At 45.6% G+C, this 13,134-nt stretch overlaps 1 protein-coding gene across 4 annotated transcripts in view; it reads right to left on the bottom strand.

The window, feature by feature from the left end:
- Positions 1 to 13,134, bottom strand: part of ABCC11 (ATP binding cassette subfamily C member 11) — a 78,971-nt gene that overhangs the window by 24,625 nt on the left and 41,212 nt on the right. For all 4 annotated transcript variants that reach the window (XM_025369569.1, XM_025369571.1, XM_025369568.1 and 1 more), the window contains exons 13-19: positions 11,767 to 11,891; positions 9,614 to 9,686; positions 6,518 to 6,721; positions 4,332 to 4,466; positions 4,162 to 4,258; positions 2,396 to 2,485; positions 15 to 118 (exon numbers count right to left, since the gene is read on the bottom strand). In XM_025369569.1, coding sequence (XP_025225354.1) covers positions 15 to 118; positions 2,396 to 2,485; positions 4,162 to 4,258; positions 4,332 to 4,466; positions 6,518 to 6,721; positions 9,614 to 9,686; positions 11,767 to 11,891 — 828 coding nt within the window. The remainder of the gene's footprint in view (positions 1 to 14; positions 119 to 2,395; positions 2,486 to 4,161; positions 4,259 to 4,331; positions 4,467 to 6,517; positions 6,722 to 9,613; positions 9,687 to 11,766; positions 11,892 to 13,134) is intronic.

Below are 13,134 nucleotides of genomic sequence, written 5' to 3' on the forward strand. Positions count from 1 at the left end.
CTCATGGCACTCACCCCTGAGCCCTGCTCCAACCAGTAGCTCAGCCACCAGAAGCTGAAGATTGTGAAGAAGATGATCAGCACCATGAAGAAGAAAACTATGCAAGAGACCACGTAACCTGGGAGGGAGACAGTGGTGATGTACAAGTGCCACAAACAGGTGCGAGGCAACTGCTGACTCAGCTGCTCAGCCATCCCTGTCTTTGAGTGCTTGGAAACCCTTGAGCCCCACCCACTGTGGACACCTTGGAGGAATGGGAAGAGCTGGGTTCCAAAGTCAGGGAGCCCTGGGTTCAAATCCTGGCTCCACCACTTCCAAACCGTGTGACCTTGGACAAGGTACCAAATGTCAGCAACATGCCACTTCTTTACCTATGAAATAGTGATAACCTTACCAGCTTCAGAGCCATGCTGAAGATGATATGAGATAATGTGTGTCAAGCACTCAGCCCAGTGCCTGGCACAGGGCAGTGTTCTAGAGAAGTTCGTTCACCTTATGCAGGTCCTGCAGGTTCAGTTTTATAAGTAACAATAACAGCTACCTGTTATGTGGTACGTACTATGTACTATCATGTGCTACATGCCAGGAATAGTACTAAATGTATGCAATATTTCTGAATTAGTAATTCCTATCCCCATTTTCAAGAGTGCTATTGTGTGAATGTATGTGTCTCTCCAAAATGTTGAAACCAAATTCCCAAGGTGATGGTATTAGAAAGTGAGGCCTCTAGGAGGTGACAACCATGAGGATGGAGCCCTTATGAATGGCATTAATGCCCTTAAGAGGCTTCAGAGAGCTGCTTCCCTGGTTTTTTGTTCCTTTCACCATGTGAGGATACAACATTTATCCCCTCTAGGGACGATGGAGGACGCAGCATTCAAGGCGCCATCTTGGAAGTAGATACTGGGCCCTCACCAGACACCAAACTTGCCAGCACCTTGATCTTGGACTTCCCAGCCTCCAGAACAGTGAGAAATAAATGTCTGTTCTTTATAAACTACCCAGTCTAATATATGTTGTTACAGCAGCACAAATAGGCTAATAAAATGAGAAAACTGAATCTGAGAGGGGAGCTACCTTGCCCAAACTCGCAGAGTTGGTGAGTGGCAGAGCTGGGATTTGAAGCAGTTAAGGGTGGCAAAAGGCAGGGTACACTCCTTCTTGGGGCACTGCTTCCTGCTCTAGCACTCCTCTCACCTATTTATGCTCACATGTCCCATGCCTACAGTCTTTTCCCAAATTCTACCCTTCCTTCAAGGGTTGTCTCTTCTTTGATGAGATTTGAGATTCCCTGGCCACAGAGATCTCTCTCACCATCTGATGGAAGCAATGTCTTAATTCTCCAGCTAGATTTCAGCGATGGTTCTTAGATGACTTTATGCCCCCTCCCCTCTAGAGCTTGGCACAGGGCCTGGAACATAGTAGGCACTTTGTAAATACAGATCAATGTATGCTGCTAGATCCATTCATGCATTTCACAAGCATTTGCTGTTCCCTGCTCTGTCTGGGCAGGCCCTGGGTTACTCCTTGCAGGATACCCATGGTGGACAGGGTGGGAACAGTGTCCTGTGTATGCAGCCTACCTCTTCCTCCCCCAGGCATGCAGACAGGAGACATCTTACACAAGGGTCAGCTTCCAATGTCAACGATGCATAAAAAGTTTCATGGAGTAAAAATTACTCTCAAAAATCTCTTAAATTACTTGATAAGTACAGCACCATATATTGAGTTTTGTGTTTACAACATTGTACAGTAAATATACATGATATACACCATTTAAGAAGGCAGTAGCTTTGAACTTCTAATTGCCTTCTACCTGCCTTAAGAAATAAAAATTAAGAAATTCTAAATCACACCAAAATAAAAGTCCCACCACTGTGACCTTATGCGATGTGGCTGCTATTTTCTATCCAATTCTATTTCATGTCTTTCAGTGCTGCTCATGATAAACTCAGCTGATTGCAAAACCCACTAAGGGAGCAGAGCCCAGAGTTTGAAAAACACTGAAATAATGAGGCAGGATGCGGTGGCTCATTCCTGTAATCCCAGCCCTTTGGGAGGCTGAGATGGGAGGATTACTTGAGGCCAGAAGTTCAAGACCAGCCTGGTCAACATAGCAAGACCCCATCTCCATTCTTTTTAAAAAAATTTTTTAAACTAAAAAAATAGAAAAACACTGAAATAATGAGTATACATGAAAATATAACTTCCAACCTTGGCTTTGATGGTAGAGTTGCTATAACTGAGTAGAGTTTGGTTTTGCAAGTTAGGCCAATAAACACCATGGCTCCTCTGGACCTCTCTACTTCACATGACCTCACATGTTCTAATCTGACCCAGTTTCAGGGATAGGGCTGCTCCAAGAGACAGCCCTGGGCTGGCATGGGAACCATACCTCCAGCTGCCTGGATGTAGTGGTGGTAGACCCTCCAACTCAAGGAGCCTTCTTTTATCTCCTCCTCCTGTGTGAGCTGATGCTCCGGCACTGGGTCAGAGTAGAAGAAGAGAAAAATGGTATGCCTGCCAATCACATGATCTCCTTCCTTCTGTCTCTGGCTTCGATCCTGGGCCAGCTTTTCACCTTCTAGCTTCAGTGTCCCACCTGCGTCTAAGGTTTTTCATGGAAGACCCTGCTGAAAGAAACCTTTGACCTGGGCTCCAGAGCCTGGAAAGGGATCCATCCCTAACCATTCAATCAACTCTGGAGGGACTGCAGGGTCTCCTGTGTATGATGGGCTGAGAGAAATGCAGGAAAGAATGAAGAAAACCACCTGGGACCAGAAAACCTGGGTTTCAGAACTGTCACTATGACACTGTGCAACATCAGGCAAATCACTTAACCCTTCTGTTCACTCGTCCAAAAAAATGGAAAGCTGAGAGGGTTGCTAAGTTGCCCTGCAGCCATACACTTCTGAGATAATGCTTCACAAAACAGCCCTGACCAGCCCAGGTGGACTCTTGACTTTGAGCTTGGCCTGAAAACCAGTACCTGGAGATGCCCATAGATGTTTCTGATGATAATCATAGCCATCACGACAGTGACTGTCTGCTGCTGCTGCCTGCTATTCTCCCTTCTAGTAACAACAGCCCAGTATTTCCTGGGGAAGAGTGCTCTTTCTCTGGAATTTTAATCCTGAGGGAAATTAACACCAGGATGGAAATTTTTGGAGTAGGTTTTCTTCAAAAAGACTCAATTGGTGGCTGGGTACGGTGGCTCATGCCTATAATCCTAGCACTTTGGGAGGCCGAGGCGGGTGGATCACTTGAGGTCAGGAGTTCGAGACCAACCTAGGCAACATGGTGAAACCCGGTCTCTACTAAAAATACAAAAATTAGCCGGTGTGGTGGTGTGTGCCTGTAGTCCCAGCTACTTGGGAGGCTGAGGTACGAGAATTGCTTGAACATGGGAGGCAGAGGTTGAAGTGAGCCAAGATCGTGCCACTGTATTCCTGCCTGGGCAACAGAGCAACACTCTGTCTAAAAAAAAAGACTCAGTTGGAGACGGGAGCCTACAATGTGACAGGCCCTGTGTGGGGTTCTTCCCTATATCTGACCTCATCTAATCTCCACTACAACCCTGTGGAGTTAAGTACCATGATCTCCACTTTTGCCGAGAGTTCAGAGAGGTTAAGTTAGATGGCCAAGGTCACACAGCTTAGTAAGCAGCAGAGCTGGGATTCAAATCCAGAACTGTCTTACTCGAAAAATGGAAGTCGTTCCCTTCTACTACTCTGCCCCAGACAAGAGCAAGGCCATGAGCTTCCAGACATCAGGGACTAAACCCAATTCATTTCTGATCCCTAATACCTTTGCTCTCAATATTTACTGTCTTCCAGTGTGTAAAGAATGAGTGTCTACATGCCTGGCCAAGCCTTAAATCTGTGTCATTCAGAGCCAAAGCTACCTCCTATCCTGCCTCTGCTGTACACCCTCAGCTGTGCCCCCCACAACACTCACTTCCTGGATCCTTCAGGCCTCCTGCCCACCAGTCTCTACCCCATGGCCCTCAACTACTTGGATCTGAACCCTGTGTATGTAAATGCTTAGGGTCTCAGACACTGAGGGTCATGGCCCAATCTGGGGTCTAGGAGGAAACACTGGGACGTCTGGAGGACCCAGGCAGGCATGCAGACATTCTTGTCCTGTCTCCCACACCATTACCAGCATTTCCGTTGAGAGACTCTTCCAAGGAGGCGGCCAGAGCCTGACTTTCTACCTGTGGCTTCTCTGCTATCTTTGCTGTGTCCTGCAACATGACCTGGGGAGAGAGCACAGGCCCTGAGTGCACGTGCGTCCACGATGGGGAGTGAGGGCGGCGGGGCGGGACTCACCGATGTGGCTTCTTTGTGCATCTTCTGGATAAGTTGGGCATATTTCCCCTTTTTCTGCATTAACTCACTGTGAGTTCCGTTTTCACAGATTTTTCCATTTTCCAACAAAATGATCTGGTCACAAAATTCTAAGTACTGGACAGTCAGAAGAAAGAAAGCCTTCAGTAAGCACAGGGAAAGATGTTTGATTTTACTATTCACCAGGAAAATGTAAATTTAAATCACGATAAAATATTATTTCATACCAACAGATGAGCAAACATTTCAAAGTTGGCCAACTCAAGTGTCGGTGGTGATCTGAGGTAAAAGGAACTCTCCTTAACTATCAGGAGGACTGTAGTTAAGTTAAGGAGAGTTCCTTGGAGAACTACTTTGGAGAACAATTTGACCTATTCAGTAACATGGAAGATTTTTGAAGTTTATGAACCAATGATTTGACTCCTAAAACTCTACCCGAAAATACTCTCAAACATGTGTACAAAGATACATGTAGAAGGATGTACACGGAAGTATTTTTTTCTTTGTAAAAGTGAAAAATAAGAAACAATTGTTCATCCCGGAGAAATAAATTCTGGTATATTCAGATATTGGAATGCTATACCAATGAGAATTTAAATAAAGTTATAAAGCTGGGTGGAGTGGCTTACGCCTGTAATTCCAGCACTTTCGGAGGCCGAGGTGGGCAGATTACAAGGTCAGGAGTTCGAGACCAGTCTAGCCAACATGGTGAAACCCTGTTTCTACTACAAATACAAAAATCAGCCAGGTATGGTGGCGTGTGCCTGTAGTCCCAGCTACTCCGGAGGCTGAGGCAGGAGAATTGCTTGAACCTGGGAAGTAGAGGCTGCAGTGAGCTGAGACTGTACTGCTGCACTCCAGCCTGGGCTGGAGTGAGACTCTGTCTCAAAATATATACATATATATCTTTATATAATATATTTATATATATATACATAAAGTTACAAGTATCAACATGGAAGATCTCAAAAAACATAATGTTGAGGGGAGAAAAGGAAACTACCAAAGGGCACAGAAAGTAAAAAATAAATTCCATAAAATTCTATAAAGATAAAAAATATGCAAAAGGAATTTCTTCTTGTCTAGAGATTCATGCATATGCTGTAAAAGTATGAAGACATGCATGGAAACAATAAACAATAAAGTCAGGAGAGCAGAAAGGAGGAACTGCAACAAAATTGGAGAGTGGAATCAATGTTTTATTGTTTAATCTGGGCGGTAGATACATGGGTTTTATTAATTATTTTCTAAACCTTGTTTAGGTTTTAAATATTTTATACCAAAAAAAATAGTAAAGCAAAAATAAGGAGCGAGAGAAAAAGAAACAGAAGAAGAAGGGGGAGAGAAAATAATAAGGCACTGTGGCCAATGCCATATGTGAAAATACTCAAGGGAAAATGACCCAGGAGAAGCAGCACCAGAAGCAGTCATTGCACTGCGCTCATCGTCGGTAAGAAAACACACTGAGGTGGCTCTCAATCTAAGAACGGGAGACTTGCGGGATTCTTTTCTGACAGATTGGCTTCTTTTTCTTTTCTTTTCTTTTTTATTGATTGATTGATTTTCTTTGAGACAGGGTCTTGTTCTGTTGCCCAGGCTGGAGTGCAGTGGCACTATCACAGCTCACTGCAGCCTTGACCTCCAGGGCTCTATCCTCCCGCCTTGGCCTCCCCAGTAGCTGGGACCACAGATGCACCACAACACCCGGCTAATTTTTTAAATTTTTATAGAGATGGGAGGTCTCTCTAAGTTGCCCAGGCTGGTCTTGAACTCCTGGCCTCAAGCAGTCCTCCTGCCTTGGCCTTCCAAAGTGCTGGGATTACAGGCCTCCCAAAGTGCTGGGATTACAGGCATGAACCATCGTGCCGGGCCTGTTTTCATTTTTTATAACTTGAAAAGCAGGGGTCTATTCATAAAATTTTGAAGATAAAGGAGACCATAAAATTTGTTCTTAATTTTTACCAGCACAAAAATCTTCTACCAGTCTGTTTGCTCTGTGTGGAAAGCGAGGAAATCCAAGTTTTTTACAGCCCTCCCCAAATATGGAGTCTAGCCTGAGATGAGGACAGGTGCTGGGAGGCTGTCACTGAATCACACTCTGAAATGGCAGAAGCTTGAGGATCTACGTTATCCATCAATCACAGTCGGAGCCCTGGAGGGGTTCTCACCTGCAGCTGGTGGGTCACCAGGACGACCGTCTTCCCCCTAAGTGTCTTCTTAATGCACTCCTCAAAAATGTGCTTCCCCACATGGGCGTCCACAGCAGACAGGGGGTCATCCAGCAGGTAGAGTTGACGGTCGGAGTAGACAGCGCGGGCCAGGCTGATCCTCTGTTTCTGCCCCCCAGAGAGGTTGAGGCCCCGCTCCCCGATCTGCAGACAGGCAGTAAAAGGCACCATGTCCAGAGAGCAAGCACAGCCAGGTGCGCTCAAATGGGTGCGCAGATGTAGCAGACAGAACTCCCTCAGTACAGACCAAGATATGCACACACTCCAGGATACCTGATAATTTGGCATTCCGGACTTAAAAATACATAATGTATCTCACTCTTATGTGGGAGCTTAAAAGCTGATCTCATGGAGGTAGAGAGTAGAATGATGGACACCAGAGGCTGGAAAGGATTTTTGGGGGTAGGGAAGGGGGGTGAGAATGAAGAGAGGTTGGCTGATGGACACAAACATCAAGTTAGATAGAAGGAATAAGTTCTAATGTTTGATAGCAGAATAGGGTGACTATAGCCAACAACAAAGTATTGTATATTTCAGCAGAGCTAGTAGACAGGAGTCGAAAAGTTCTCAGCACAATAGAAGTGATAAATACTCAAGGTGCTGGGTACCCTAAATGCCCTGACCTGATCATTACATATTCTACAGATATAACAAAATAGCACAGGTACCCAAAAAACATGTACAAATATTATGCATCGATAAAAATATTTTTCAAAACGTGGTTAGTAGGAGATGAATAAATTGCTTCTCAATTAATTAAAAATCTTGTAACTCTCCATGTATCCCCTGAATCTAAATTTAAAGATACACAACTTTTAAAAACTTGTAACTCTTACTTAGATACAATTTTTCTAAACCTATCAACTTCTAGGAGGCAAACATTAAACTATTAAAAATTCAGATAATAAAATAAATCACTCATTCCCAAGTAAGAGCACTGTCTCACATATTATTCTGGTTTTATGTATTTGCTTTTTTGAGGCAGGGTCTCCTCTGTTGCCCAGGCTGGAGTGCAGTGGCACCAGCAATCATGGCTTACTGCGACCTCCGCCTCTCAGTCTCAAGCGATCCTCCCATCTCAGCCTCCTGAGTAGCTGGGACTACAGGTGGTGCCACCACACTCAGCTAATGTTTTTAAACTTTTCTTTTTTTTTTTTCTTTTTTTTTTTGTAGAGATGAGGTCTCACTATATTGCCTAGGTTGGTCTCAAACTCCTGGGCTCAAGCAATTCTCCCACCTTAGCCTTCCAAGGTGCTGAGGTTACACTGGACCTGGCCTTATTCAGGTTTTTAATCTCCATTGACAGCACCTGTCAACTTGTGGGACCATTGGCCTGGATTAGGGGTGTCATCAAAGACTATTTGCACTGTGTGCACCCACTCAACAGACCAGAGCTGGAATGGCTGCAAGGAGCTTTACTGACGCTGGAAGGACCATCTCACAGGGCACCTGCTGTGATAGGAGTTGAGGGTGAAAACCCAAGTTACTGAGCATGTTTTGCAGATTAGCGCTCCAGGCAGCCGCCAGCTGGCCCATCCCTCCTTCAGGCTCTGAGGAAGTGGGAGCTGGAGTGTAAGTCCTAGTTCCTGTTCTATCCTGACTGCTTGAAGTCTCTGTAGAGAAGAATCAGAGTTGAAATGGTGGCAGAGAAACCTCCTGTCCCTGCCGTGCTTCCAGGTCACCACTGTGTGACCTTGGACAACCTGCTTGATCTGGCCAAAGCCCAGTTTCCCCATTCACTCATTTACTTATACATCAAACACTATTCAATGCCTACTGTGCTCTTACAATAGTAGTTATCACTTACTCTAGGCCGGGCACTAGTCAAAGCACTTTGTATTAACTCATTTAAACCTCAAAGCAATCCGATCAGGTCAGTACCCTTATTTATGCCATTTTACAGATGAGATCTTGTTCTTCCTATTGAAGAAACAACCTTGAATATGATCATTGAGCTCTCTGCCATCAAAGATTTATAGTCCCAGCTTTAAAAGAAGAAGAATAGGCCAAGCGCAGTAGTTCATGCCTATAATCCCAGCACTTTGGGAGGCCGAGCTGGGTGGATCACATGAGGTCAGGAGTTTGAGACTAGCTTGGCTAACATGGCGAAACACTGTCTCTACTAAAAATGCAAAAGTTAGCCGGGCCTGGAGGCACATGACTGTAATCCCAGCTACTCAGGAGGCTGAGGTAGGAGAATCTCTTGAATCTGGGAGGTGGAGGTTGCAGTGAGTTGAGATCACCCCACTGCACTCCTGTCTGGGTGACAGAGAGAGAACGAGATTCCCCTTCAAAAAAAGAAGAAGGAAGAAGAAGAAGGGGAAGAAGAAGAAAAAGGGGAAGAAGAAGAAGAAGAAGAAGAAGAAGAAGAAGAAGAAGAAGGAGAAGGAGAAGGAGAAGGAGAAGGAGAAGGAGAAGGAGAAGGAGAAGGAGAAGGAGAAGAATTACTTAAAAACTACCCTTCTGAGGTTATTGAGATTATTTTGACTCTCACCTAAGACACTATATTCAAGTCACTAGAATAGCACCTTGCATGTAGTAAGTGTTCAACAGACTGAGCTATTATTAGACCATTAAAATCAAGAAGGCAATGCCACTTTTATCGTGGGTGAAGGTCGTATGTGTATTAAGGTGACTGCAGATGTGAAAGACTGTGAACTATCAGGGAAGTGTTACAGCCAGAAATTGCCCCTGCGGGTCATGGCTGATGTTGCACTGGCTGGAGTGGGGCAAGGGTGATGGGGGTGGGGTTCTCATCTTCACAGGGTCTCCGCTCTTGCTTCAGAAGAAGGAGCTTGAGGTCAGCTCTCCACCTCTGTGGGGTAAGGTACCCCCTTTCCTTTCCAGGTGCCTCTATAAGCTGAGCCCCAACCTCCCTCAGTGAGGGAAGCTTTGCTTCTCCTGCACCTGCTGCAGGAAAAACTCCAGCTGCTTTGGGAGGAAGAGCTGGGATCCTTCCCTTCCCTGCCTGGGGAGGCAGCGTGAACATAAGAGCACCAACGTTACACAGAGCAAGCAGGCTTGCCTCCCTCTTACCTCTGTCATGTCTCCAAAGGGCAGAAGTTCCAGGTCCCGATTCAGGGAGCAGCAGTGGAGCACCTGGAGGTATCTGCAAAGGACAGGGAGCCGTAAGGCACAGGGGACCAGCCTTCCTGCCCATCACCCTTTCCAGTGTCAAAAGGAGTAGTCTTGATTTTCATGCTAAGAAATTTAGACTTGATCTTGTGTTTAATGGTATACCACCGAAGGCTTTTTTCATTTCCTTCCCTCTTTCATTTCTTTTAAATTAATACACACTCTTAGTAAATATTTGACCGGAACAAAAAGACGCAATGAAAAGCAGTTCTCTTTCCCATCTTTGACCTTCATTTGCTTTTCTCAAAAGCAGCCACTATTGGCTGGGTGTGGTGGCTCACACCTGTAATCCCAGCACATTGGGAGGCCGAGGAGGGCGGATCACCTGAAGTCAGGAGTTCGAAATCAGCTTGGCCAACATGACAAAACCCCATCTCTACTAAAAATACAAAAATTAGCTGGGCGTGGTGGTGCGTGCCTATAGTTCCAGCTACTCGAAAGGCAGAGGCAGGAGAATCGCTTGAACTGGGGAGGTGGAGGCTGTAGTAAGCCAAGATCATGTCATTGTACTCCAGCCTGGGAGAAAAAGTGAGACTCCATCTCAAAAAAAAAAAAAAAAAAAGCATCCACTATTACAGTGTCTTATGTATTTATTCAGAAGTAATCTATTCATATATGGATGTGTACTGCATGGTACTGCAGGTATAGGTTATTATTGCTTTAACAGCACTGTAGTATTCCATTATATGGTTGCACCATAAATTATCTAACCAGAGCCCTAGTGATGGAGATTGGAATTGTTTCTACTCTTTTGCTCCTGTGAGCAGTGCAGTGTGAACATCTTTGTATATGGGTCTTTGCTTCATGGGTGAAAATATCTGCACATTAAATACCTAACAGTGGATTTGCTGAGTCAAAGGGTTGGTGCATTTTTATTTTAACAGATGTTTCAAAACTTCTGTATGAGTTCTATCAGTCTCGCAGAAGACCATAAAGAAGAGCAACGACAGGACGAGAGCCAGGACTTAGGCTGATTGCCCTAGAGACAATCTTACGCGGGGTGGAACAGAGCAGGAGATTAGAGACAGGGACCCAAGGGCAGGGGCAGTGGGAACTGTTCAAACAAGAGATCACAGGCTGAACGAACTAGAAGCAGAGATGGAGAAGACAGAAATACAAGAGATATGTAGGAGACAGGCTTATTCACAATTGGTGACCAATCAGATGTGGAAGCATTCAGAGGAGGAGACATCTGGCTTCCCCGGGTGCAAGGTTTGGGTGATGCCATTAAACTGAGTTGCACAATTTGGGAAAAGAAGCCAGGTGTATGGGGCTGAGCAGGCAGGGTGCTCATGAGTTGGCACTGGACATGATTGTGAGGTGTACACAGGACAACTAGACAGAGACAGCCAGTTCCTACACCTCCATATCTATGTTGTTGCTGGGGGCCAATTGCAAAACCAAGCAAACAGTCACAGGTCAGAGTCCACCATAGTTGGAAGCGTAGCTGTAGCATTCAGAGCAGTTTTCCTGGACCCTTCACTGAACAGGCTTCACTCATGACATCCAATCTCATGTCTCGGGCAGGTGAACCCGATAATTCTAGGGCAGGGAGAGGCCACAGAGGGAAAGGAGGGATATGGACAAGACTTGGGAGATCCACGGGGCCATAGATTCAAACCGGTTTCCGCTATGTCACAGAACCTCATTCCTCCCATTTGTTTTCCTTTTCACTTAGAGGCCAAGATTTAACGAATACAAAGGAAGTTCTACTGTAGCAGTTTTGGAGGGGGGAGAATATATTGACTATTTTGAGCCAATACAGCATAATAGTTAAGCATGAAGTTTCTGAAAGCAACTGGGTTCAAATCCTGGCTCTATCACATCCCACCACCTGGGTGACTTTGGGCAAATTATTTAACCTCTTGGGGCCTCAGCTGATTCATCTGGAAAATTGATATGATGGTATTTCTTTCACAATGAGGGGTGAATATGATAATGAGTGAAAGTGGAGCACACAAGTGTTAGCAGTTGTCAGGTTACCGTTCAAAGCTGGAAGTGCCCCCAGACCAGCCACATGCCCTGTGCTCTCCCCTTCCCCTCCAGGAGCTTACCGGGCCTTGTCATATGGATCTCCCATGAGGATGTTCTCCCTGATGCTCCCGCTGACGATCCAGGCCTGCTGGGGGACATAGGCCAGGCTTCCCTGCACCCCTACTGAGCCCTCAAGCAAGTTCATCTGCGGCAGAATGAGTCCAGCCTTAGGACCAAGTGGGCAAAGAGACAGAGCCTGCCTGGCTCAGCAGGCACAGTGCCCACGGCCCCATTGCCCTCCAGGACCTTGGGGGCTCTCCTAGGTAAAAGGGACTTTTAATGTGGCCCTGCCAGGCCCACCAGCGAGTTGCAGGGACCGGCCATGAGAACATGTGGAAGCAGCTGGAGATAAGCCCAGCCAGGTCCTGCTTGGACTGAATCCAAGGTCTGCACTAAAGACACCCCAAACGTTTTTTCCTCTTATTTGTCCCAGCGCCATTCCCTGGTAGCCAGTGCCTCCATGGTCTTCACCGTGCACACCAAAATTTCCAGGCTATCTCTGAGCATGCCTGGGTATTATGGAATTATTATTGTTAGGTAGGATAATGTTATCATGGTTAGGTAGAAAAACGTTCTTACTTTTGGACATCATGATGAAGTATTTAGAAGGGAAAGTGTTATAACCTGTGTAATTTAAAGCATTCTACAAAATATATGTCTGTATAGTAAGGTAAATATGCAAAAACTATCAACGGCTGCATCTAGATGGTGGGTATATGGATTCCTGCTGTAGTGTCCTCCAGCTTTTCTGTATAAGTTCAAAACAACACGTTAAAAACAAATAGAGATAGACATTCATCCCCAGCACCCTGACATGGGACCTCATCATTCTTAATCCTTTCTCTTTTATACCCTGACATGTTTACTTCTAGTTTGGAGCCAGACTTTAACAAATAAGAACTTTAAAATGGCATCTCTGTGTCTTCCTTTATTAGAAGGAAAGTGACAGGCTTATTTGCATAGGAAACTGACAAACCACTGGGTGCGTAGGGAGGTGGCCTTGCCTGGAGGCTGCCGGGTGATGCTCCTGTGATGTAGAACAGAGCTCTGACCTCAGGTGGACCTGGGACTCAGCCCTGGCTCACCCCTTACCTGCTGCATGACCTTGGATGAGTCACCTCTCAGAATCTCACGTACTCATCTGTAAATGGGTCATCATGAGTGTGCCTTTGTCATCGGAGGTTACCAGCGTTAAAGGGGAAAATGGAAAGCTCTTTGCACAGGACTTGACATGTAAGTACTGAAGCTAGTTTTACTGTTTTTTTTAATGGAGTCTTTCTTCCTTGCAGTTGCGAAGAAACTGGGGAAAGGCCATCCCATATGCAGCACGTGGCTGATGCATTAAGAGAGAGCTGGCTTTGGTAACATAACCGCATTCCAAGGAAGGG

This window comes from Theropithecus gelada, chromosome 20 (genome assembly GCF_003255815.1).
Source record: "Theropithecus gelada isolate Dixy chromosome 20, Tgel_1.0, whole genome shotgun sequence".
NCBI classification, from domain to species: domain Eukaryota; kingdom Metazoa; phylum Chordata; class Mammalia; order Primates; family Cercopithecidae; genus Theropithecus; species Theropithecus gelada.